Source organism: Hermetia illucens, chromosome 1 (assembly GCF_905115235.1).
Source record: "Hermetia illucens chromosome 1, iHerIll2.2.curated.20191125, whole genome shotgun sequence".
NCBI classification, from domain to species: domain Eukaryota; kingdom Metazoa; phylum Arthropoda; class Insecta; order Diptera; family Stratiomyidae; genus Hermetia; species Hermetia illucens.
Genome location: NC_051849.1, coordinates 74,737,082 through 74,758,802, shown reverse-complemented (window position 1 = coordinate 74,758,802; position 21,721 = coordinate 74,737,082). Strand labels below are relative to the sequence as shown.

Below are 21,721 nucleotides of genomic sequence, written 5' to 3'. Positions count from 1 at the left end.
TAGCAGTTATTAATTTCTGCGGAATATCCCTTTCTTTGTGACACCACACCGGAAACACTCCCTGTTCACGTTGTGGAAAGCCTACTCGAAATCAACGAAGAGCAAATGAACCGAATTCTATACTTCGCGTACTGTTCCAAAATGACCTGTAAGGTCAATGCAGGAGAATGCATAGCGGAAACCAGCCTGTTCTCTGTAAATTAAGCTTTCGATATGTCCTTTGATGAATTCCAGAATTACTTTAATTATTATTTTTGCGACGGCGAGGAGTACGCAGATATCCCTCCAATTGTCATACTCAAAATGGTTGCCTTTCTTTGGAATATTAACGATCATACCCTTCTTCCTATCTAACACTGCGGCAAGGCCGTCGAGCCCAGGAGCCTTACTTCGCGTAAGCACATTAATGGCCGAGATGATTTCACTTCCGCTTGGAGAACACTCCGTCTTCACATGTTACGATGACCTTCACAGGATCATTGAAAGATTTGCGACTACATGCAAGTTCTTTCGTAAAATTATTTTATTCTGGGGCATCTTCCGCTTCCCTGACTAGCGCATTAACAAATTTCCTTGTGCCACGGAGCACACTATATTAAACTTCCCGGTAATTCGAGTGTGTCACGCACTCCACGTACACCATCCACCAACTGATCTATAGAACCTCCACGAGCTACGATTCCGCAGCCAGCCAGATCTTATAACGCCCCTTCAGGACGTGGCCGACAAACAGGGGAACACCCGAGAAGAAGTATTTTCAATGGCGACCCAACGTTCATCAATATTCCCACGGGTTTACTCAATGTAGCTGCCATCCGGTCAGCAAGATAGCTATCCCAGTGTCTAGCGATAGCTCAATAATTCAAGCGGTCGATATTGAACTTAAATATGCTACCGATCGCAAAGTGCTCAATCTGATTGCTTGTTCAGTATCAGTCAGTTGAAACCTAACTGACCTTACGACAACCTAACCTCTGTGTTCGAACAATGTGCCACCAATGACAAAGCGGTGGAAACTGCTAAAATCCACAAATTTCCCAAGATTATCATTGCAGTCGCCAAGATCGTGTTTCCGCGTATCATGTCCAAGCAAGGTGTTGTCAGAGCCCGTCTTGGCATTCAGATCACCCATCAGGTTCATAGTTAGCTGCTCCTGAACTGCGGATAAAAGCTTGTAGAAAACATCCTTCTCTACTATATCGGAAATCTCCGTTAGTGCATAGCATTGGACAATGGTAACACCCCTTAACCCAAACCGCAATCTTGTAGTCAGAATCCTGTCAGAAACCGGATCTCTTGTCGCGTCTGTTACCGCATGGCTTTCCAAAGTACAAAAGACATTGCCATAAATCTGGCAAGAGGAAGAGGAGTACTCTCCAGAGTTTCACCATCTTACTTCGCTTAGGCCCAGAATGCTGTTTTATTAAATTTTTTCCAATTGTTCTTATTTGGTCACCTAATAATTGAAGTTCCTGATGAATTATGACTACTATAGTCATCTAAAGAGCTTGAGTTATGACTATTGTGTTTTTCTTTTTAATTACTTCAGCCCTGCCAGGATGAAGTAGAAATCCGGGAATATGCTGCAATTTTTCCCCCGCAAATCAAAAATTGGCTGTGTATTTTTCCATATACACACGATATATCTTAATCGTAGAATCGTCAAGGGTACGCCAATCCTTATCAAAACAGATACTCACGATACAGGAGGTTTGTCAGCGAAGGAAGTGTGATCAAACTGTCCATTAAAATTAACGGCTAACGATTCGATGACATCTTCAAACCTGTTGAATCAGTCCAAGGATGAGCTAAATAACCAAGGTTATTTGCTCAACGTCTCTCTCTTCCGGGTTTCTGAACATAGAGGGAAGAAACATAGAGGGAATGGGCAGGTTTTCCTCCTAGGAGCCTCTCGGCAAGTAAAAACTCTGACTTTCATAAGGAGCAATCTACTAATGCTACTTATCGGCTGCTGACTCTAGATAGCGCAATCTCACTACTTCCGCGAGTAAGATTTTGAACTTTTTTCGATAAAACCTGGACTCGGGGTCTTACAATCAGACACAAATGCATACAGGATACATGCCACTAGACTTAACATATCACGTATTGATCAATATAGTATATTGACGAGCACATCACTTGTGGGCGTCATGACAGCTGGAATTGTTAAAATGGCGGCACCAATCACACTTCTGCAATTTAAGAAAAAAAATAAGTTATCAAACATAAAATTTTGCATCTATTATTCATTTTTAAATGATGAAAGAACAAACATAACTCGAACAATATTCATCATCATCAACGGCGCAACAACCGGTATCCGGTCTAGGCCTGCCTTAATAAGGAACTCCAGACATCCCGGTTTTGCACTGAGGTCCACCAATTCGAGATCCCTAAAAGCTGTCTGGCGTCCTGACCTACGTCATCACTCCATCTTAGGCAGGGTCTGCCTCGTCTTCTTTTTCTTCCACAGATATTGCCCTTATAGACTTTCCGGGTGGGATCATCCTCATCCATACGCATTAAGCGACCCGCCCACCGTAACCTATTCAGCCGGATTTTATCCACAAGCGGATGGTCATGGTATCGCTCATAGATTTCGTCATTGTGTAGCCTATGGAATCATCCATTCTCATATTTGGGGCCAAAAATTCTTCGGAGGATTCTTCTCTCGAACGCGGCCAAGAGTTCGCAATTTTTCTTGCTAAGAACCCAACTTTCCGAGGAATACATGAGGACTGGCAAGATCGTAGTCTTGAACAGTAAGAGCTTTGACCCTATGGTGAGACGTTTCAAGCGTTTTTGTAAGCTGAAATAGACTCTGTTGGCTGACAACAACCGTGCGCGGATTTCATCATCGTAGCTGTTATCGGTTGTGATTTTCGACCCTAGATAGGAGAAATTGTCAACGGTCTCAAAGTTGTATTCTCCTATCCTTATTCTTCTTCGTGTTTGGCCAGTGCGGTTTGATGTTGTTGGTTGATTCGTCTTCGGTGCTGACGTTGCCACCATATATTTTGTCTTGCCTTCGTTAATGTGCAGCCCAAGATCTCGCGCCGCCTGCTCGATCTGGATGAAGGCAGTTTGTACGTCTCGGGTGGTTCTTCCCATGATGTTGATATCGTCAGCATAGGCCAGTAGTTGGGTGGACTTGAAGAGGATCGTACCTCTTGCATTTACCTCAGCATTACGGATCGCTTTCTCCAGGGCCAGGTTAAAGAGGACGCATGATAGCGCATCCCCTTGTCGTAGACCGTTGGTGATGTCGAATGGTCTTGAGAGTGATCCTGCTGATTTTATCTGGCTTCGCACATTGGTCAGGGTCAGCCTAGTCAGTCTTATTAATTTCGTCGGGATACCGAATTCTCTCATGGCCGTGTACAGTTTTACCCTGGCTTTGCTATCATAGGCGGCTTTAAAGTCGATGAATAGACGGTGCAACTGTTGTCCATATTCCAATAGTTTTTCCATCGCTTGCCGCACAAAGAAAATCTGAGCTGTTGGTGATTTGCCTGCAGTGAAGCCTGTCTGGTATGGGCCAATTATGTTCTGGGCGTATGGGGCTCTCCGGCCTAGCAAGATAGCGGAGAATATCTTATAGATGGTACTCAGCAACGTGATACCTCTATAATTGCTGCACTGAGTGATATCTCCCTTTTTATGTATGAGACAGATAATGCCTCATTGCTAATCGTCAGGCATTAATTCGCTGTCTCATACCTTGAGCACAAGTTGATGAACCACTTGGTGCAACTGGTCGCCTCCATATTTAACCAATTCGGCTGTAATTCCATCGGCTCCTGGTGACTTATGATTTTTAAGCCGATGAACTGCACGGACTGTTTCTCCTAAACTTGGCGGTGGCAGTATTTGTACGTCGTCTTCAGTTGGCGGGACCTCTAACTCGCCGATGTTCTGATTGTTCAGAAGCTCATTAAAGTACTCAACCCATCGCTCTAATATGCCCATTCTGTCAGAAATCAGTTTTCCCTCCTTGTCTCGACAGGATGAGCATCGAGGAGGTGTATAAGGCTTCATCCTGCTGACTTGTTGGTAAAACTTGCGCGCCTGGTGCGGTTGCTCCCTGTACTTTTCTAGTTCATAGACTTGTTGGTTCTCCCAGGCTTCCTTTTTCCGTCTGTGAAGTTGCTTCTCCGCTCGACGGAGTTCGTGATAAGTCTCCGCGCGTGCCCGCGTTCTTTGAGAATGCAGCATTATTCGGTATGCGGCATTCTTCCGTTCCGTTGCTAGCTTACATTCATCGTCAAACCAGCGTTATCCATGATAACGTTCTTCAGGTGGCTGTGGAGATCATTTGTTGATGCTTCATCTCCAGGTCCTCTATTGACTGCGGTTATTCTGGCATCCATTTCCCTTTATAGGTGTCGCGGAGGAGGAGGAGTTGTGGATGGCTTCAGTGTTCACTCTCACCTGATTGTCAGAGGGGATTCTAGGTGGTATTGTTATTCGAGCTCGGAGCACCATGCCAACGAGATAGTGATCCGAGTCTATATTGGCCCCCCTATATGTTCTGACCTTCATCAAGGCTAAGAGGTGGCGGCGTTCGATCAGCACGTGGTCAATTTGGTTGAAAGTGGTCCCGTCTGGAGAGGCCCACGTATGTTTGTGGACTGCTTTCCGCGCAAACCAGATACTTCCAACAACCATTTCGTGTGACCCTGCTAATTGAATAATCCGCAGTCGGTTATCATTTGTATTTTCGTGTAAGCTATGGGAGCCAACGTATCGCCTGAATACGGGCTCCTTCCCTACTTGGCTGTTAAAATTCCTAAGTTTGATTTTAATATCATATCTTCGAGGATTCGTTCTACTGCCTCATAGAAGGTATCCTTCTCCGACTCTGCAGTCTCCTCTGTAGGGGCGTGAACGTTAATGAGGCTTATATTTCTAAACTTGCGTCGCAAGCGCGGAGTGCATAGCCGCTCGCTTATGTTGCACAATATTACCGAACCCTAAAGGACATCTCTGTGTCGGAATTAGTGCTGAGGAACTTGTCGTGAACAACTTGATGCCAAGCAAGCTACTCGGTCCGCCACAAACTCAAGAAGAGCTCTTCATTAAAATATATAATGTTTGAATGCCAAAATCGTTGTACTAGACTATCACGTTAACGAACCAGTTTACAGAAACCAGGTTCTATGTGCCTCTCAATTGAATTTCCTTGGCAGTATTATTATTATACTGCCTAACTAACTCACCTAAAATATACTAGTTTGATGGTTGCTGTGTGGGATCTGTTCATGTACCAGACAATGAGTTACTGATTTGAGTCGTAGGTCACATTTTTTGCTCCAATGTGCTTCAAACTTCTTGCTAAGGTATTTCTTGATGTTTGTAATTCAGAATATTGCCTAAGAAAAATATTAATCTTCCGATTCTCCCGGACATTCTGAAGATCGAACTCCTTGCTTGCATCGGTATGTAAATTTGAAGGGAATCGATCTCAGAAGGACATCCAGTGATACCGTTGGGCATGTTCTCATTGCCCCACTGATACTCACGCAAGCCAGTCTTTAAAGTGTGTATAACTTCCTGGCTATTGTGCTGAGTTCATTTTTATCTACCTTGATTACCGTCCCGTAGGTAATCATTGAGCTTACTATTACAGTGTGTATCCAGTGTGGTTTTTCGGAGTGCATCCCAATGTCCTAAGATGATTTCTAGGCCCCTCTGAAGTGGTGCTTGAAAATGCAATCTGCCCAGGTTTACTTCAGTGGTTTAAAGTACTGTAGTTATTTTTCTGGTTCAGGTGAAATGTCTTGCCTTTCGCCGGGAAATAAGTTCTTAAAAGCAGATGTAGTCTGCCCTTCTCATTCTCGGTAAATGTCACGTCATCCATCTTCAGATAAACAGAAGATATTGCTTTATTTATGGCGATAATTTCTATAGCCCTCACAGAATTCCCTAAAACTGTTTTTGCTTCCGTGGTTGCGTTGCTATACTTTGTCGGTACATTTTTGTAATTCGACCAGTCCCCGGTTTGTTTCGCCCGTTTGAAGAATTTTCGGACTTCTGTTCTCATTATGGCTCGGTTCGTGTTTCACTAGGGTACATCCATTGGTGGCCAGACTGTCTTAACCAGACAGCTGGCCTCATATGCTTCAATGACGACTTATCGAGATCATCCACCACTGTTTCCAGATCCAGTTCACTCCTAATACCACCGCTCACCTGTAGATGAGCCACGTTGTTGTTCAGGTATCTTGAATAGAGGTCCAAATCTCTGCTCCTTGGGTTACTTATGATTCTTACTTCACGAATGTTGGCGTATTCCCTTCATTATATATTTCTAGTTTATTGCTAAGAAAAGATTCACCTCACCTCTTCAATTGGTGTGGCTGCTCCAAGGAGAAGTGTTAGCGCCTTCCTCTCGCAGAACTTCGTCAGTCTAAAGACTAATTCCGGTAGGATCTGGGTGTTGTCTCCCGATACCAGGACTGCCTGCCGAGATTTTTCCAATGAGACTTGGACATCCACGAGGTCTCCAGTCAGAGACTCTGAAAGACATACATATTTTAAAGTGCATTTAAAAATGATGCAAGCTCTTGGTTTTTCACTAGAGGAATCCTAAATTACCTGCATGCTTCTTCCTTGGAGGAATGACAATAGGGAAAGTTACAATACACTTTGGGTAATCACGCACAACTTACCAGCACATTCATCACCATTGTGGGTACCATAGTTATTGCTGCATGTGGACATCACGTTGAGCGCATTCTTTATCCTATCATTCTCTGGTGTCATTAAGCGAATTAGGCTAATTTCACCCCTTTCATTGTATCCATACATAAACTCATAAATAATTTAGGTTAACTGAAAACGAAATTTTATTCGTCCTTTCAGCACTACCATAAAAGTGCAATTCGTCCATATGGTACGACCATTGCTGAAGAGGTCTTCCAAAAGAAGTTAATTCCTTCTGATACAGATTTCCGGGTATTTCGAGACTATGGCAAAATACCAGGTAAGTAGATAATAACCAACTCAGCCAACATAATACTGTACCAATACGTAATTCTCATTTCAGGTCTAGATTTAGCTCATGGTTACAATGGATTCGTCTACCACACTAAACTGGATAGGTTCAGTTCCATCACCAAATATGGAAGTTTACAAAATACAGGAGACAATGTATTGGCCCTGGTGACATCAATTGTTTCATCTAAAGAATTGGAGAATCCCGACGTAAGTGTGGCAGAGAAATGAGGATTCTTTAAAAGCGTGTCAACTTTTTCTTTATTATCCACGATTATGCAGAGGGTCACACAGTCTTTTTTGACTTCCTCGGATTATTTTTGATATTTTATACCGAAGCAGTTGGCACTGCCATTAATTTATCAGTGGTGGTTATTGCTTTAACAACTGTATTATTTTCAATCTATTCCATGAGTAGAAATTTGAAATTATCGCTGGGATATATACTTAAGAAGATGATTCTAATATTATTCATGCAAATGGCGACATTGACATTGGCCGCCGGTGTTTCAATCCTTATCGCAGTTATCATCGACGAGGCTAATGCTCCTTTGTTTTGGTTTAGCCAGAATTGGCTCATATTTGGCATCTACATTTGCCCATATTGTTTTGTTGCAGCTACAGTACCCACTTTATATTTGACTTGGAGAGAAGTAAGTGATTCCTAGAGTGAATATTAGGGCAGCCGAACTAATTTCTATGTACCTTTTAGAGTGACATCCCATTACGATATGGTATTCAACTTTTCAACCACTCTCATTGCATCATACTAATTTTACTGGCGATTGCTACGACATGCCTTTCGATCCGTTCATCTTTTGCCATCACAATCGGGATCATCTTCTATACTTTGTCAGTAATAATAAACTGGGCAACTGGATTACAGTCACGGGGTAAGAAGTCATGATAAATACAGAAACTATATTATCTCAACAAAAAATGCTTGATTGAACCCTGTTTTAGGAAATATACAATTTACTGTAATAGTTGTGAGTCAATTGGCACCATCCTAGGAAAACCTTTCATACATCAGTTTCCTTCAATTATGATTGCTCCTATTTAATTCTGTAGCAATAATCCCGATCAATAAGACTACGAAAATTCATAGCAGATATACTTCGACACATACTCCATTCTCATGGCCTGAAGATGCCAAACAAGGGCAATCCCAAAGTTCCATAAGCACAGAAAGTCTTCTCCTAAAAAATCTAATAACGATCCTTTCCCCTTTCATAGACAACAAGGAGTTCTCCTTTAAACCACCGAAAGAACGCTAACAAAACACTGAGAAAGAGTTAATCCTTCAGAGTCATCAGTAAATCAAACCCCTTTGTTTTTTATATATGGTTGCCATAGGCCTCTTTGTGAATATCAGATAATTCTTAGGTTAACCACTCGTCAGTCATCTTCAGAGAGTTTATGGCATAATCCGCACTGGGATTGTCGCCCTTTCTCAATATCTCAACCATGCTACTTCCACTTTCTCATCAGCACATTCAAGGCCATCTGGCCGATACATCGGTGAAATTCTTTATTTTTTATTGTTGCAAACAAAAATACCCCAATAATACCACACAGATATGTATTGATGGGAGCTTGGAGCTTTCGAGTAATAGCAGGGATAACAATGACACAAAAATCCATTCCCGCTCAGCATAGATAATATCCACTCGATTTGAAGAAATACCGTGGCCTGCGATATCATCAACAAGGGGTGATACTTTACTGGACATTATGTAGTCCTCTTCCTTTTGCGGCATTGGCCTGTTGTACTCTGGCAAGTCTACTAGCAGTAAACATGAATCCGAAATAATACTTAACGCATGCACTAGGCCCGCTTTCATGTCACGTGGGGACCCAACGAAGCCTCCCGTTGCAGAGAAGAAGGAGGGTTTCTATGAACAATTCAACACAGCCAAGGAGAGACTTCCTAAAGGCGACATTGTAACCGCGATTGGTGATCTGAATACTAAGGTGGGTTCTCTTAACACTTGCTCGGACATATGATAAAGAATGGGAAATTCACGACTTTCTGCAGCTTCTTCCCTTCCGTCATTGGTGATTTCAACTAATGGGCACGGTACATCTTACCAGATCGACCACATCCCGATCAAGAGTAGATTTAGGAATTACCTTTTGAATGTGCGAAACAAGAGAGATGCTGATCGCTCTCAAGCGAGATCATCAATTGATGGTCATTTGCCTTCGCTTACGTATCAAGAGGTAAGGGGCTTCGACCCCGGTTCGGTTCGATTCTTGCTGATCAGCTGGCAGACATTTTGAACTGCTCGCCCCCCAAAAGTAATCTTCTCTCCGAAAAAAGTGAAATTGTTGGTCAAGTTGTGCGTGGATGCCATAACATTTCGCTGATTGCCAGATCTTGAAAGCAGTTAGAGGAGCATACAGAACGTAAGGCTTTTATTGTTGTCACAAGTGGGAATGAACCTGATCTACTTAAGTTCCGGTTTGACCGCAGAGAGAGAAGCTGAAGGACCGTTAACGGTCGATTCCTCATCCATGATGACGGGCAGTTTAAGAAGTGGAGGGAACATTTCATCACAGCTCCTGGTGGCTCTACAGAATTACTTCTTGTTCATATACAAATCCTGGGAATTTGAGATCTCTCAAAATGGTTAAAAGCAAAAAAAGGTACGCTGAGATTCCGAAGAAAGGCACACGTATTGGGTACGTAATTTTAGCGTATGAATAGTATTTCGGGTTACCGCGGTGAATGGCGCGTAGGTGTGTTTGACGCGCTATACCCCACCAAAGGATAAATGCCAACCATATATACTATATATCCATATGAGCCGGAAGTAAGAAAGTGTTTGGGTTTTTATATGGTTAAAAGTATTAATGCGCACTTTTGAAAAGGTTTACTTGGATTTGTCGACTCTTGATAGTTCAGAATTCGCTGAACCATCAGAAAACTTCGATTTAGCAAGAGTGCCAAATTACCAAGAGATTTTTTTCTGCTTCAAGCTACCAAGTCCTACGATATTCACAGCTTTCGTCAGAGTAAATAGGACCTCAACTACCACCTACAAAGAAAAATATCTACATACGTATTTACAAGGATGTTTTCCAGCAAAGGTACTATGCCTGAAGAGAAAATTGACGGAGCTTTTCCAAGGATACACAGGCTTCCTTCAGCGTTACAAGTTGTAGCTCCCGATCTTCATCGTCATCTGTTTAATCATCATCACATGATTAATGTCTTGTGAAGTCAAGATCTCAGCATTATACGGTACTCTCCATACTACTATGTCATCGTCAACTCGAACATAATCTTCAAAAGGACATACCCTAATGCAAGGTGAGAATCTCAAGGGCTGGCCCAATTTGAGGGAATTCATTTAATTGGGAATCGAAAGGAAATCCACATTTCCGAAAATAATTGAAGTTGTAGACGCACTCACACTCCTCCATGCTTTCTCAACCTTCAACATAGCTGCGAAAATAGATACGGAAGGCTTGTTGCAGTTTTCAATTCTCTCTAGAACTATTTTCACAACTTCATGACGATGAAAAGTTTTGAAGCTCTGGATGATGTCTTGATCATGCGGCTGTCGTTTTGATGCCGTGTTTAGAGGAAAAAATTTAGGATGTACATCAGACAAAAGTGGAGGATTGTTGTGCACTCTACAATTGTCTATAACAACAAGATTTGTCGCTTTTAACGTGTCATTTCGTTATTAAATGATAATGGTCCATCACGCCTTCCGGTTTCACCGGTAAGTTATCGGGAATGACTGCCTTTAAAACACCTAAAGTTTGCGGTTCTTCTATAATGAGTGGCTTCGATATTTCTGAAGCTCCCAAGTGCACAGCCAATAGAAGCGCCAACCTTTCCTTACTGTGTTTTCCATCATGGCATCTCTCATCTTCGAAAGTGAATGTTTTGTCCGGCATATACTTGGAAAATTGACAATATCATCAGCATTAAAAATGTTGCAACGTTTATCATTTTCGATTAGTTGAGTCAATTCTCCACAACAATGAGAGCGCTCCTTCATCAACGCTTGTGCTTTCGCCGCGCATTTTTTTTTAAATAGACAGCATTCCTATTCTTAAAATTGGTCAGCCACCCCTGAAATTGAAATTGTTGAGTTTCGTGCCCCTTCTTTTAAAATTAAACCCCTAACAAGGACGTTTTCACTTCTACATTGCTTCAGCCCTGTAACCAAACAAAAAAACTCACCTTTGGTAGCTCGCATTTTCCTCCAAAGGATGCTGTATTCATTATCTTCTCCTTATTTTTTAAAATGGCGGACAAAATATTTGAAGGAATCTTAAAATGTTTTGCCACTTCCGTCTTTTTCGAACCACTTTCAACCGCCCGGATTGGTTCTTTTTTCATATCGCTCATGTTTAACACCCCCGTGACACCTTCTAAAGGTAAGCTGATGATGTTTACACAGTATTGCGCGATCTATGCTAGCTTCGAACTGCCGAGAGTTCATCCAAAAGAACTTCAAATTACTGCGTATTCTGGTTGGCTTGTCCTCTGTTCCATTTTCGAATTATTGAGTGTATCAAAATGCATTGAACTTCGAATTAATGAGAGAATCTGAAGGCAATGAGCTATTACTTAAAAAAACCGAGAGTTTCAAATTACTGAGACTTCGAATTGGCAAGAATCGATTGTATTTAGATATGAGCTTAAACATTTTCTATGACGATTATGACACCTTATGTAATGACTAGGAAGACAAGAAAGCTTTGAATGTCCTCTTTGACAGCAATTTTGAAAGATTCTTCCGTTTTTCTTCTCCGATTTTCATATTTTCCACGCAAATATTCACCAGGAACATCTTTTTTAAAAGTACGCACAAATCGTCCTTCTGAGATGTTGAAAGTACCCGGAAAGAATCTTTTATATACACTCACCATTTCTTATATTAAATAATATTTAAATTGGCATTGTTTTGATTTGCATCTTAAAGTTTGGTAACTTCCGAAATTTATCAAAAACAAGCTGTCGATCAAAAGAACTAATTTTATCTCCACAATTTGCCAAACAACAAGACCTAACTGCAATTATTTTCCCAAAATTTAGAATTTACTGCTACATATTTTTCATCACTGTTTCCTTTATACCTATTTTATACGGAAACATACAGTTAAATTCTAACCAAAGTTATCGCTAATTTGATTTTTTTGAAAAAGTGGCTTAAGCCACTTTCAAACTAAATGGCTCACATATCCATCGAGGTAAAAATTTCAGAGGAATTCAAAGTTCAGAATGAAATCCGACATTCCTTCTTGTTATCAGCGACGTTCTCCATGTTGCCCTGTCCTGTCATCTATCCTCAAACACCTGGACTAGGCTGATGATATCTCTTTGGACTCTCGAAGAGTCGTAGATCTTGGCCAAATGGCTCTGGATTTGGAGCAGCGAGCAAGTAGGCTGGAGATAAACATCCATCAGAAATCGAGACTGTGGATTAATTTACCTATCTCCGGTCCATCATCAAGTCGATGCGGGCTCTTAAGTTAAGTTTTGCACGTGAGGCGATAAAGACTGAAATCTTCAAAAGAAGGTTCCCATTATTTATTGATCTGATGAGAAGGATAAGAAGTTGCTCTGGAATGCCAAACAAGTAGAGGTTTTGTTGAGTTAATTTTGCAATGAATTAATGGTTATATCTTAGTATCATTTTAAGCCAATATTTTAAGGAATAGTAATATCTATTGATAATAACTTCACATTTACTTGCAGCATTTTCGTGGCTAATTCCCGTTCTAGCCTTGCAAATCATTCCGTTCCTCTTCTTTTCATACTTATCTCAACAACTGTTCACATTGTTTATACCAATTGCTGGACGAAGTGGCTGCACAAGTCAACCGGAAATTACTATTTCTGGATGTGCAATTATTATTGCAGTAATGACTACTGGATTTTTGGTAATAATGATAATAACCCTCACTGAAGAGTTTCAAGTTCAATAGTTACATTTTTCAGGCGCCTCTCTTCGGTATCTTACGAAAATCTAAAACGGTCATTCTGGGTTTTTTGGTAGTATTTGTCGCATTCGCTATAATTCTGGCTACTCCCTTAGCGTTCCCGTTCACAAAGGATGTTGCAGCGGAACGGCATTGGGTGTTTGTAAGTATTTACTTAATATTTTTGGAAGTCATAGCTAGAAATTCGCTGAAAGTCTCTGTGTCGGGTGGGCCAGTTTCAAACCACAAAGCAAGGGGTGCATAATGAATTCTCAAACGTTTAACCGAGGTGCCTTTGCATCATCAGAGAGTCAGGATTACATTAATTATGGAGAAAACAATATCGCTTTGATTTTAAGGGAGTTTTCCTCGATATTTTAATCTTTTATTGGTATTTTTTCTGGTAATAAAAAAGGTGTGAACCTCTCAGCCTTTTTATGTTATTATTGAGCTCTTCGAATATGATACAAAAATTGATTTAATTGATCAGCTTAATAATTGTTTGCATTTGTTTTTGCGGTCAAAGTGGGCTCTGATAAAAAAAGTTGGTGACTCGTGGGAAGCATATCTCTATTTGTAGTAATATGCAATCAAATATTCTCGCCTCGCCTCTATTGACCGAACTACGATTACAAACATTAAAATCGGAATTGCGAAGAAAAATGTGCGTTCGAGACACAATTTGCTCGTTCCGCCACAATTCCATGGCCACCGTTGCACATAGGTCAATTTGAAGGATTTAGCCTGCCAAAAGCCAAATTTCAAAAGTGACTGCAAGACTCCAATAAAAATTGAAGAGGTAAAAGACAATTACAGCAACAATAATACGTGCAAGGATAGTTGAAAATTCACCTCTTACAAAGTACACTTTTTGTTGTCAGCGCTCTCAGTGTGAACATTAAAACAAAGTGAAATTTTAAGTTGTCTACCTCATATTTTGAAGTGGTTGGGATGGATTTTGATCATTTAGGTGACAATCAACGTTTTTTGATATATTTAAATAATTTTTATCGTTTTTTAATACTATTTGAAAATAGAGAGTTTTTTCAAGATTTTTCTGTGCGCACATTTTTACATTATAATAATATGCCATTCCATTGAGCCACTATTCACTAGTAAGAAAAAAATGTATGAAGGACAATTTTTTTACAAAATGGCGGCTGTAGAACCGTACTAACAAAACAAAATTTTTGGAAGTCCTCCACTGCGAGCTGTAGAGCCACATTAGATCACCATCTAGAAACATAGCTAGTGAAGTATACTCGATTATAATTCTAGAATTTACTTTCGCAGAATTATGAGGTTTAGGACGAAAAAATCGCGTTTTCGACAAAAAAACAATTGACTTAAAAAAATTATTAAAAAAAATGATTTTGATGAATTATTAAAATCGTGTGTACTTCATTAAATAATCAAATTAAAAAGTTACAGTTAAATTTTCACGTCGATTGGATGAAAACTCTTCGAGTTCTACCACTCGCTGATTTCGAAAACGTGATTTACGTGATTTCTACAGAGAAAGTAATTTTAAAAATATTTCTAAGTGGTTTTTATCCAAGATCGCTATTGATTATGAATCTAAAGATCCTTTAACGTATTTTAAGCCAAAAAAAGTGAAAAGAAAATTCCGAACAGATATAATCCCTTGAGTATACTTGATTCTTCTGGTTTAACAATAGTTACTCGTAGATTTCCTTGCGATCGAATGTAGGTGCCGGACTTGTCTAATTTTTGTCAAAAAAATTCAAATATCTGGGAAAACACCTGCTGTCCTTTTATTGTGATATCTCAGATAATTGAAGCAGTTTGAAATAATGATTTGCCTATTTTAAAACGTCTATGAAAGAAAAATGGTTTAGAAGTATTCCTTTAAACAATCCAGTTTGGTCAGAAACAACGTTTGAACTACCAGTAAATAAACAAAAGAAACAAGGTCAGAATTTTAAACCACTTAAAGATTCTAGTGAGGGAACCAAAAAAAGAACAACAGAAGAGATGCTTTCTTTTGTGGGGTTCACAAATAATTTTTGACCACTTTTGTCCAGTATTTGAAATTATTGATTATTCATAAAATTATACCAATGACATTTTGATTATATAAATTTCTAATTAATATATAAACTACGGATGAGTTGATAAGTACAGAAGAGAAAAACTTGACTGAGCTTTCTTTTATTTTCTACATCACCTCTCACTGAGGTTTTACTTCTCGATTGCTCCGCCAGCCTCGTGACTCTCACCCCGCTACCCACAGATAGGCGAGCCACTTCGTGGTGAATTGCATCATTCTCGTGCGGAGCCCGGACAAATCCGTGTTAATTAGCCTGTACCTCCCCACTTTACTTAGTGATTAGTTAATCGTTTATGCAGCTTAAGCAACAATAGGAATTTATTAGAAATATCAAAATATCACTTCATCCACTCAAAGATTGTATGAAAGTTACAGGTACTTTCCCAGAAAGGAATATACAAAGTTTACTAGACACTGTTAGCCACTTCTCGATGGTATGAGAAGAAACCCTTTATTCTCTTAGGTTTGTTATATAAACTACTGACATTATAAACGACGAAATTAGTTACGTTGAAAAGCCTGCCAAGGAGTAAAGGCCTATTGAACTAATTTTGCAAAGCGGCAGATTCATTTTTGAACGTATCTTTAACGCGCAAGTTCTTATAAAAATACATATCCAGAAAAGATTTCGAAAAGAAACTGAATTAGTTAGTCGACATGGCTAAAACTTTGTAACACAAATGATGGTAACACTACCCGAACACTCCTCGAAAATAATTAAATAAGTGTCAACATACCAAAAATAAATTTTAATTAAATATAGAGATTAAATGTTTTACTGGAAAAGACATCAAATCATTATAAAATCGACGTCCAAAAATTCGAAGAATATGCCATAGCGGCAGCAAAATTATGTATCCATCTATATGGATGACTTCCAATAAATTTTACCCCAACTATAGTTGAAAGTATCCTATTTCCCATAGGAAAATTGTTAGAAGAGGCAACAGAAGCCAGAAATAAGCACTGCCGTTTATACCGCAAAAACTACGGAAGACAGTGCTCTAAGGGGATTGCACTCTTAATATACACAAGACACAATAATGAACATGACCAAATCGCCCCTTCTTCAGTACAAAGCTATTCTTGTTTTTAGTAGCTTTTTACTGAAGAAGGGGGTATGTCACTCCCCAAAATATATATATACATTAGTGGTGAAAACTTTGGAAACTTTTATTTAAAATGTAAAATTTTTAGTTTTCATTTAAAATTTTTTTATAGTGGCCTTTTATTTTATATTATATTTTTGTGACATCTTGTTGAATAGGCTTTAGCCTCTCTTACTGCTTCAGATCTTCTCGAAATAGATTCAACTAAGTTCATTGCTACATCAATTAGAGTTGTGAATGTTGGAGAACAGCCATTAACTCAGCTGTTTTAGAACCTTTTTGATCTCAAATACGTCAATCTAATTCTTCTCAAAGGTACTCAATAACATTCCGGTCAGTAATTTGGGAAGGACAGGTTATTTTTGCAACTTAGTTGTCATTTGGTCAATTCTGAACAAACTTGGACGTATGCTTAGGAACACTATTCTGTGAGAAGGCCCAGTATTTTTTCATCTTGTCATGAGCATGTAATAACATGTGCTTTCTCAAAACGTCATAATTCATTGGCGATCTCATAACTACTTTAACTTGAATCAATGGACCAATGCTATCACAAGAAAAGCACCCCATAATAAATGTTGTTAGTGCCGAAAATTTCACACAAAAGTAATATTAGCCCCAGAACCATACGCACACACCTAAATTGCGAACATATCTAATTCCATCAGTGTCAAACAAATTAAACTTGCTTTCGTTGCTCCACAAAACGCGACCCCAATCAGCGACTCATCAAGTTTTATGAGTTTCCGCAAATTTTTTATCTACCTTTCATATTTTTCTTCGAAATCCAAGTTTTTTTTATGGCCGTCATCCCATTAGTCCATTTTTACTAAAAGTTATAATTAGGCCGTATTACTAAAAATCAATTGTTTCACAACCGCAAAATCCGCTGAGCAGCTGGTGTTGATATTTGAACATTGTAAAATTCAGGAGCTTCTTTGGAACATGTGTACTATTTTTATGCAGATTGTCTGGCGCAGCGTTAACCAAGGATCTGCGCATTGATTTCGTTAAGTTAGTTTGGCATCCACCTCCTTCTGAACGGTCTACCGTACCCTCTTCCTTCCGTCTTTTATGGACTCTCCATAGCGCCGATTTTGTGACACCAAAAAGCACTCCGACCTCTCATAAACTGTTACCATTCTCTTGATTGTACTTATCATTAGTTCCTTTATCTCATTTGAAAGTGTTTTAGTACGAGCCATCTTTTAAAAACTGTAATATCCAAAGTTAAAAAAAGTTTCCAAGGTTTTTTTGCCGGGTAAAAATTTTACGATTTTCGACCTATGTGCGTCGCTAAATATACTATCATCATCAACGGCGCAACAGCCGGTATCCGGTCTAGACCTGCCTTAATAAGGAACTTCTGACATCCCGGTTTTGCGCCGAGGTCCACCAATTCCTAACCACCAATCCCTAACACCTTTCTGGCGTCCTGACCTAAGCCATAGCTCCATCTTAGGCAGGGTCTGCCTCGTCTTCTGTTTCTAGATATTGCCCTTATGGACTTTCCGGGCTGGATCATCCTCATCGATGAGGATTAAGTGACCCGCCCACCGCAACTTATTGAGCCGGATTTTATCCACAGCTGGACGGTCAAGGTATCGCTCATAGATTTCTCGTTATGTACGCTACGGAATCGTCCATCCTCATGTAGGAGGCCAAAAATTCTTTGGAGGATTCTTCTCTCGAACGCGGCCAAGAGTTCGCAATTTTTCTTGCTAAAAACCCAGATCTCCCAGGAATACATGAGGACTGACAAGATCATAGTCTTGTACAGTAAGAGCTTTGACCCTATCGTGAGACGTTTCAAGCGGAACAGTCTTTGTAAGCTGAAATAGGCTCTGTTGGCTGACAACAACCGTGCGCGGATTTCATTATCGTAGCTATTATCGGTTGTAATTTTCGACCTTAGATAGGAGAAATTATCAACGAACTCAAAGTTGTATTCTCCTATCTTTATTCTTCCCGTGTGACCAGTGTGGGTTGATGTTGTTGATTGGTTGGTTTTCGGTGCTGACGTTGCCACCATATACTTTGTCTTGCCTTGCTTGATGTGCAGCCCAAGTTCTCGCGCCGCCTGCTCGATCTGGATGAGCGCCAAGGTCGGCGAAATTCCCATCCCAGGTTAAAGAGGACGCATGATAGGCATCCCCTTGTCGTAGATCGTTGTTGATGTCGAATGGTCTTGAGAGTGATCCTGCTACTTTTATCTGACCTCGCACATTGGTCAGGGTCAGCCTAGTCAGTTATCAATTTCGTCGGGATACCGAATTCTCTCATGACCATGTACAGTGATGCTATCATATGCGGCTTAAAAGTCGATGAAGAGATGGTGCAACTGATGTCCATATTCCAACAGTTTTCCATCACTTGCCGTACAGAGAAAATCTGATCTGTTGCTGATTTGCTTGCAGTGAAGCCTCTTTGGTATGGGCCAATGATGTTCTGGGCGTGTGGGGCTATCCGGCCTAGCAAGATAGTGAAGAATATCTTATAGATTGTACTCAGCAACGTGATACCTCTATAATTGCTGCACTGTGTGATATCTCCCTTTTTATGTATGAGACAGATAATGCCTCGTTGCCAATCGTCAGGCATTGATTCGCTGTCCCATACCTTGAGCACAAGTTGATGAACCACTTGGTGTAACTGGTCGCCTCCATATTTAACCAATTCGGCTGTAATTCCATCGGCTCCTGGCGACTTATGATTTTTTAGCCGATGAATTGCACGGACTGTTTCTTCTATACTTGGTGGTGGCAGTATTTGTCCGTCGTTTCAGTTGGTGGGACCTCCAACTCGCCGATGTTCTGGTTGTTCAGTAGTTCATCAAAGTACTCAACCCATTGCTCCAATATGCCCATTCTTTCGGAAATCAGATTTCCCTCTTTGTCTCGACTTCATCGCGGTGGCTTGTTGGTAAAACTTCCGAGCTTGGTGCGGTTGCTCCCTGTACTTTTCGTGTTCACAGACCTATTGGTTCTCCCAGGCTTCCTTTTTCCATCTGTGAAGTCGCTTCTTCGCTCGACGGACTTCGTGATAAGTCGCCGCGCGTGCCCGCGTCCTTTGAGAATGCAGCATTATTCGGTATGCCGCATTCTTCCATTCCGTTGCTAGCTAACATTCATTATCAAGCGTTCCGACTCCTTTTGCGGCTGGAGCCAAGTATCTTTATGGCCGTATTTATGATAACGTGGTCCCGTCTGGATATTCCCACGTATGTGTGGACCGCTTTCCGCGCAAACCAGGTACTTCCAACAACCATTTCGTGTAACACTGCTAATTGAATAATCCGTAGTCCGTTATCATTTGTATTTTGATGTAAGCAATGGGAGCCAACGTATCGCCTGACTTGGCTGTTAAAATCCCCAAGTATGATTTTGATATCATATCTGGGACAGGCTTCGTTCTACTGCCTCCTCCGGCTCTGCAGTCTCCTCTGTAGGGGCGTGAACGTTAATGAGACTTATATTTCTAAATTTGCCTCGCAAACGCAGAGTGCATAGCCGTTCGCTTATGTTTTCAAAGCCGATAACAGCAGGTTTCATTTTTTGGCTGACTAAGAAACCTACTCAGAGCACATGGTTGACTGAATAGCCGCTATAATATGATATATGGTGTAGTGACTCTTCTCCAGAAAACCGGTTGATGTCCAACACATATCCTGAAACGCTGTTACATCAGCCCTATATTGGAACAGGGTATCGGCTAGCTGCTTGGCAGCTTCATTTCTGTACAGGGAGCGCACGTTCCGTTGTATTATCCATCCAGTCCGAGGCTCCTTTTGTGTAGGCTTGTCAGCCCTACCCAACCCCCAACCTGGAGGACCAGTTGGTACAATTTGTCCCGTTATTAGACGCGGGAGACTCGCTTTCATCCTTCTTCGTCTGTAGCTTTTCGTTAAGAAAAAACTCCCAGCGGTCACCACGTGGAGGTGGAGATAGGGTTTGGTAGTAGAGCTGTTGGTGTTGGTTCAGCAGGCGTTTCCCAGGTTTTATGCTCCATCATGGGTACCAATCCACGTTTCGCCCTGGGACCTATACTACCCTTTGGTCACTGCTAATATAATAAAAGTGTGCAGTCCTTCCTGACAAACTACAAAACAGTGTGAGGATACAAAACACGAATTCATACCTAAAATTATTATAAAAAAATAAGTGGAGCACATCATTTTCCTCAATCAACCATTAGATGTGATATTTTGTTCGCAAATTCATCCTTAGTAGTAATTGTCATTATATGATATAATAGATTGATAGAAAGAATGATTAAGATTTTCCATTGATAAACAAATAAATCATACATTTTTCATTAAGCATACTGAGAGGTCATACTATGATATAAACGGTACAATGACGAGGAACGATTCCGGCTACTTTCTCATTCCACTAGACAGATATTTCCCTACAACAATCAAAGGTAACATTGGCTGATAATCCAAAGTCCTTCAGTTGCAGTCTAAAGCATTTGTATATCCCATAGATATAATTTCGGATACAAACTACACAAGAACTGGGAAAGATTGCTCCGAGATGCTCTATTGTGGGGTTCCAGTGTATATATCCAAATTTAAACCTCTCTCGTAAGTCTTGCAATTTGCGTTATACACACATCTGAAAGTTTATATACTTTTATAGACATATAACATTTTCTTTCTTCCTCTTTTCTAGAAATTATAGTTATTGGATTCCTGCTGAACGACCTGTCATTCCTAATGAATACAAGGCTGGAATCAGTCTTCTAAATAAAACCGCAATTTCCGAAAGCACATTTCGCTACAGCTTCGAAATCGCTGGACCAGCTCATTTACAAGTTTTCTTCAACCCCTTAAACCAAAGTCAGCTTGTCAGCTGGTCAGTGTGTGATGAATTCCCAACAAAGAAATTTTTCAAGGAGAGCACTTACTTCCTAACTTTCCGTAATGGCATAGATAGCAACAGTTTTCAATTTTATTTAGATTTCAAGGTATCCTTTTGTTAATGTTTCAACATTTATAATAAGGAAATTCCTTGCAGGTGCCCGAAAATTATGAAGGACCCGTGTTTGATATTGCTTTGGCCGCTCATCACACTAATTACGAAGTCACCCACACAAAGGAGTTTAAACAGTTCCTGAGTAGATATCCCAACTGGGTAACATTAACACCAATTGTGAGCTCATATATAGGTTTAAGATTTTAAAAATTGGACCCTGAAGAACCAATTAAATGGTTCCCGAAATGTTATATATGCAATGAATAAAAAACGATTTTTAGCCAAAAAGATGTACTTTTCCCTCTCATTTACATTTAATTGCTTGGATTTGTAATAATGACTTCATTCTCTGTGTCAAATATTTATTTTTCATTTGTTGTTGGGGCATTTTACCTCACATATTGCAACTTGAGTTCTATTTTCAGTAAAATAAAAAATAAAAGCATAAACCTCTATTGGGCCATATCACAACAACGTCCACATTCCTCCCCCACTGGTTTGCTCCATTAAGCCATAGTCTTAGTTGCCCTTCCTTGAGAATCAATATCTGCGAACCATACCCTAATTAGTAAATATCTGTTAGTTTGGATCTTTCATTGACAAGTTTGTCGTCTCTCAGT

At 40.2% G+C, this 21,721-nt stretch overlaps 1 protein-coding gene across 1 annotated transcript in view; it reads left to right on the top strand.

Annotated features, from left to right (window-relative positions):
- Positions 1-21,389, top strand: part of LOC119646453 (endoplasmic reticulum metallopeptidase 1-like) — a 30,551-nt gene extending 9,162 nt beyond the window's left edge. The window contains exons 5-14 of the mRNA XM_038046904.1: positions 6,868-6,988; positions 7,052-7,207; positions 7,270-7,652; positions 7,712-7,892; positions 12,722-12,906; positions 12,965-13,108; positions 20,445-20,547; positions 20,611-20,710; positions 20,799-21,093; positions 21,144-21,389. Of these exons, the coding sequence (XP_037902832.1) occupies positions 6,868-6,988; positions 7,052-7,207; positions 7,270-7,652; positions 7,712-7,892; positions 12,722-12,906; positions 12,965-13,108; positions 20,445-20,547; positions 20,611-20,710; positions 20,799-21,093; positions 21,144-21,308 (1,833 nt within the window). The 3' untranslated portion in view covers positions 21,309-21,389. The remainder of the gene's footprint in view (positions 1-6,867; positions 6,989-7,051; positions 7,208-7,269; positions 7,653-7,711; positions 7,893-12,721; positions 12,907-12,964; positions 13,109-20,444; positions 20,548-20,610; positions 20,711-20,798; positions 21,094-21,143) is intronic.
- The last annotated feature ends 332 nt before the right edge of the window (positions 21,390-21,721 follow it).